Here is a 6,000-nt window from a genome sequence, read left to right on the forward strand (position 1 = left end):
CACACTGCTGCCATATGCTTATGACGTCAACATAAAACTAGTATTCCCATTATCATTCTCTCCAAGTCCAATTTGTCCGTCTCACACAAACAAACAGCATGTTTTTCATGTCATACATTGACACTCCTTTTCAGCATGAAAAATGCCCTACCACAAGTAAACATGTCATTTTACTTCTCTCCAACAACAGACGGCATGCGTTACAATCACTTCCAAACAAGCAAATGGGGAAAAGTCTGTCCATTGCCATTAGTGACTAAAGCCTAGCCTGTGTGATTGCAACTGGCAGCCTGAGACATGCAATCCATAATAAAATAATACATCCTGCATCATCCGTGTGTGTGTGTGTGTGTGTGTGTGTGTGTGTGTGTGTGTGTGTGTGTGTGTGTGTGTGTGTGTGTGTGTGTGTGTGTGTGTGTGTGTGTGTGTGTGTGTGTGTGTGTGTGTGTGTGTGTGTGTGTGTGTGAGTGAATTCTTGCGGGTCTGTGTATAGATGTGTGCCTGCCTGTTTGGGAGAGACTAAAAAGAGAGGGATGAGAAAGAAAGAGCCAGTTGTAAGAGATGGAGAGCAGCACAAGACTTATACTACTGTTAGTCAGCGGCGGTTGATGATGATAATTATCCCAGTGTGTTAAATGATTACTGAGGCTGTGAGTAATTGCTTCAGCAGCTCACAGGACTCTCCAAAATGGACTTCTTTCACAACTCTCTTATCTGGAGCAGCTAAATCAGGCGAGCCAGGAAGGCAAAGGGTGGTGGTGAAGAAAGCCTTTTGAATTTCACAGCTGCCTCACTACAACCACAAAGACCAATCGGAGACTGTTGGGCACTCCAATAGGACTCCAGCATAGAATTGATGAAAATAAAAATGTCAACGTTCTCTTGCGTGATAAGGTTTACTGGTGGTGGCTGTTTGAAACATTGTGTGTGTGTGTGTGTGTGTGTGTGTACTGAGGTAAAGACTGTGCATGATTTGTCTGATCACAGCAGTCAGACCCTCAGGCATCTGCAGATGGCATCCTGTTTATACCATCTCTGTATCTCAATCATGACCATACCCAATTCATTGCAGAACTTCACATAATACACAATGCATCTTACCATTAGTTGTACTTTCCAATGTGTATCAAACTATTGTTATGGTGGCTATTCTCTATGAAATGAGACATTGGATGGAAGGGGCCGACTTACGGAGACTGTTCGCAGGTACCCTGTTGGCTTGCATGTTGTCATAGTGCTGTCCATGCACTCCAATGTCTTCTGAGTGTTCTCCTGGACCAGGCTGGCGCATCACCTGAGCTAGAGCCCTGGCAAAACACAAACACCTCAATCAGCTGGTTCACTCAATAATAAAGCATGACATGGAAATCAAAATAGCTACGAAATCTAGCAAAATTACAGCAGCTCAAACGCTGTAAACCTCAATATATATCTGATATTTATCGGAAATCCTTACAGGTCTTAATGTTTGAATAATGTAGATTAAATCAAATCAATTACTCTCATGCTTGTAGATGAACTACCAATGACAATTATCATATGCTCAAAGGGGTTTCATTGATATGCACAGTACCATTTATGCTATATTGGGTTAAGTGGGATCACCTTCCTTTGTGCATTGATAATATAGTTGAGAAATATGACAAATCACAATAGGGATCACAAGGCATGTTGAGACAAAGGAAACCCACTGAGCACAGACGTCAGTTCAACGTCTAATTTTGATTTACTTTTGGTTGAGTTGTCAATTAACGTAAGTTAAACGTGAAATTAAAGTCCTCACATTGAATCTTTTTGTTGAAATGACATGGAAACAACATTGAATCAACCAGTTTTTGGGGGAAGTGAACCTTAAGTTTGCTTCCCCCAAAAAAGAACAATGAAGCTAATTAAAATGCTGAAATCTAGGGCAGTGAGATAATTAAAAACAATTGCAGGTGTAATGGAGTAAAAAAGTGGCTTTTAATGGCACCATGTTGGTAGATGACATCAAGGGAGATGAGAGCATGGCTCATCACACACTATTACCTACAACACATCTGGTTTTACCAGGACGTAGTGAGCATGGCTCATCACAGACTACTCCCTACAACACATCTGGTTTTACCAGGACGTAGTGAGCATGGCTCATCACACACTATTACCTACAACACATCTGGTTTTACCAGGACGTAGTGAGCATGGCTCATCACACACTATTACCTACAACACATCTGGTTTTACCAGGACGTAGTGAGCATGGCTTATCACAGACTACTACCTACAACACATCTGGTTTTACCAGGACGTAGTGAGCATGGCTCACCACACACTACTCCCTACAACACATCTGGTTTTACCAGGACGTAGTGAGCATGGCTCATCACAGACTACTCCCTACAACACATCTGGTTTTACCAGGACGTAGTGAGCATGGCTCATCACAGACTACTACCTACAACGCCTCTGGTTTTACCAGGACATAGTGAGCATGGCTCATCACAGACTACTCCCTACAACACATCTGGTTTTACCAGGACATAGTGAGCATGGCTCATCACAGACTACTCCCTACAACACATCTGGTTTTACCAGGACATAGTGAGCATGGCTCATCACAGACTACTACCTACAACGCATCTGGTTTTACCAGGACGTAGTGAGCATGGCTCATCACAGACTACTACCTACAACGCCTCTGGTTTTACCAGGACATAGTGAGCATGGCTCATCACACACTACTACCTACAACGCATCTGGTTTTACCAGGACGTAGTGAGCATGGCTCACCACAGACTACTCCCTACAACACATCTGGTTTTACCAGGACATAGTGAGCATGGCTCATCACACACTACTACCTACAACGCATCTGGTTTTACCAGGACGTAGTGAGCATGGCTCATCACAGACTACTCCCTACAACACATCTGGTTTTACCAGGACGTAGTGAGCATGGCTCATCACAGACTACTACCTACAACACATCTGGTTTTACCAGGACGTAGTGAGCATGGCTCACCACACACTACTCCCTACAACACATCTGGTTTTACCAGGACATAGTGAGCATGGCTCACCACACACTACTCCCTACAACGCATCTGGTTTTACCAGGACGTAGTGAGCATGGCTCATCACAGACTACTCCCTACAACGCATCTGGTTTTACCAGGACGTAGTGAGCATGGCTCACCACACACTACTCCCTACAACACATCTGGTTTTACCAGGACGTAGTGAGCATGGCTCATCACAGACTACTACCTACAACACATCTGGTTTTACCAGGACATAGTGAGCATGGCTCATCACAGACTACTACCTACAACACATCTGGTTTTACCAGGACGTAGTGAGCATGGCTCATCACAGACTACTACCTACAACACATCTGGTTTTACCAGGACGTAGTGAGCATGGCTCATCACAGACTACTACCTACAACGCATCTGGTTTTACCAGGACGTAGTGAGCATGGCTCATCACACACTACTCCCTACAACACATCTGGTTTTACCAGGACATAGTGAGCATGGCTCATCACACACTATTACCTACAACACATCTGGTTTTACCAGGACGTAGTGAGCATGGCTCATCACAGACTACTACCTACAACACATCTGGTTTTACCAGGACGTAGTGAGCATGGCTCATCACAGACTACTACCTACAACACATCTGGTTTTACCAGGACGTAGTGAGCTCATTATTATTCAGTATAGAGTTCTCAATCCTTCAGAATGAAAAGTATGGCATTTTGAAGGAATCTCAAGACATCAGCCAATTGGACAGGTATTCACAGTCACTCACAAATAAAATATAGTAGGCTGCATAGGTATTGCCTATGATTGCCAATCAAATTGTGGTCAGAAGAACTGACTGATCATGCATATTTATTCTATATTTTAACACTTCCCACTAGGCAAAAACATATTGGATCATGAATCAATGTTGTTTCCATGTGTATGTGACCAATACAATTTGATTTGATTTGATTTCAACCAACAAATCTATGTGATGTGGGAAAAATGACTGGATTTGAAAAAAGTCATCAAGGTAAGGAAATGTCGTATTTATTTCACCCAACTTTTCACCGAAATGTTTTGTTGATTTTTGTTGCTGATTTCAACCAAATGTAAATCGAAACTAGAAGTTGAACTGACGTCTGTGTCCAGTGGGTTATCATCTATTATAACAACACAGCATCTTTAATGCATCTAAATATTTTAAAGAAACTTCTGACACCCAAATAAAAGTTAAATTCCTGCATTCATTTAGGCTATCCAAAGTTGTTACTGCATTGCGCACAGGGACTGCTGATGTTGTTTACTGTACACACACCTTGACATGTTTTCTCTGTGTGGACGGTGCGCCTTTTCAAGTCCAAGTTTTGTGAAAATCCCAACGAGGGCCATTATGGCAACAACTCCACATATTATATACACAATTAAGTTTGTTTTATCTTTTGTGGGGTCATGAGTGGGGTCTTTTTTCTTAGGCGGGGGTCTGCCTGTCATCATCCACGGCGGGGTGTCATAGTTTTTGCAGGTGGTCTGGTCCAGCCGCGAGCTTGTAAACTCACAGCAGAATCTGAAGCCACAGGTCCCGCAACAATACAGGTAACTGCCGGTCTGGCACACAAACGGCGGATCCCACTGGCCCATCACATCGTAATAACCCCGGCACCTGTCCTCAGTATGCGGACTCTCCGAAACGCTATTCTTTACGTTCAATTTTGACTCGTTGGTACCCGTTTGTACCATAATAAAGCCGTCTAGCTTCTGCCCTGGCTCCCCCTCCGCGTCGCATACAAGAACTTTCAACAAAAAGTAGCCAAGCAACAACCCCGCGCTTCTCATCATGTGCGTCCCTTTGTTACTTTTCTTCTCCACTGTAGACGAAGGAAAGGCGATGACCAGGTATCATAACAAGCTTGTACGCATAATCCAAGAACATGAAACACAGCCATCCGCGATGATTATCATGATTACGCAACGCAACTTCTGCGCGTAATTGTCCATCAGCGCACGGTGATGTTGTATGGGAATGTGTGTAAATGTTATATCTGTTCCAATTGCTTATTAAAAAAAAAATGATGAGATCTTTACACCGATGCGACAACAACACTTTTACAGTTTCTACAGGTATCTTGAATAGGTTTAGACAATTTCTCTGCGCTGCGCCACAGACATCCTCCGTTGATAGTCGGAGTCCTTATTGGTAGTTCACTCCAGGCAGTAGGAATATTACCGAACCAATTACCGAGAGAGTGGGAGAGTGGGGAAGGAAAAGGAGGTGGAGACACTTGTGGTAGGTGGGAGAGAGACAGGCAGAAAGAGAGAGATCTGATGTATGCAATCTGTTGTTTATATACAGAACAACATGCTCATGCTCAGATTTCATTTTTTTCATAGTAGCCTACTGCAGGCTACAGAAAAATATATACTGTATTCAGACAATACAATACTGTCCGAATATTTATTTATTTATATGCCTAAGAAGTCGCAGGGTGCATTTAAATGATAGAGTTGCAATGCTGCTGTTGTCTGTCAAGTCAAATGTGATTTCATGCATGTTGTATTTGACTGCTATTTGTGGCCGATATATTGCACCTTATTTGTATCATTATGTATTGTTCAATAGGCCACAACTATGAAAAAAGGATATAGCCCAAGCAAACAAGGTGTGATTAGTATTGTTGTGACCTTTGTCATTGTAGTGCTGTAACTGTATTGTCATTTGAGGTGATAAAATATGCATAATCAATACAATTCGTCTGACTAATGCATTTAATTTGTATACCTGTACATTTTGTATACCTGTACATTTTGTATACCTGTACATTTTTATACCTGTACATTTTCATCCCTTGATTGTACCACACACAAAAGGGTGTGGTACATATCATTATTTCTGTAAGACTTGATTATTGAGAACAACTCCCCGTGCTCCTACACCTGCATTGCTTGCTGTTTGGGGTTTTAGGCTGATGTACGAAGGGTTATATAAATACAT

At 42.4% G+C, this 6,000-nt stretch overlaps 1 protein-coding gene across 1 annotated transcript in view; it reads right to left on the reverse strand.

Annotated features, from left to right (window-relative positions):
* The window catches only part of LOC110538282 (protein shisa-9B), a 40,454-nt gene extending 35,220 nt beyond the window's left edge, over window positions 1–5,234 (reverse strand). The window contains exons 1-2 of the mRNA XM_021625000.2: window positions 4,327–5,234; window positions 1,192–1,307 (exon numbers count right to left, since the gene is read on the reverse strand). Coding sequence (XP_021480675.2) covers window positions 1,192–1,307; window positions 4,327–4,847 — 637 coding nt within the window. The 5' untranslated portion in view covers window positions 4,848–5,234. The remainder of the gene's footprint in view (window positions 1–1,191; window positions 1,308–4,326) is intronic.
* Window positions 5,235–6,000: the final 766 nt, after the last annotated feature.

Source organism: Oncorhynchus mykiss, chromosome 12 (genome assembly GCF_013265735.2).
Source record: "Oncorhynchus mykiss isolate Arlee chromosome 12, USDA_OmykA_1.1, whole genome shotgun sequence".
In the NCBI taxonomy this organism is placed as follows: domain Eukaryota; kingdom Metazoa; phylum Chordata; class Actinopteri; order Salmoniformes; family Salmonidae; genus Oncorhynchus; species Oncorhynchus mykiss.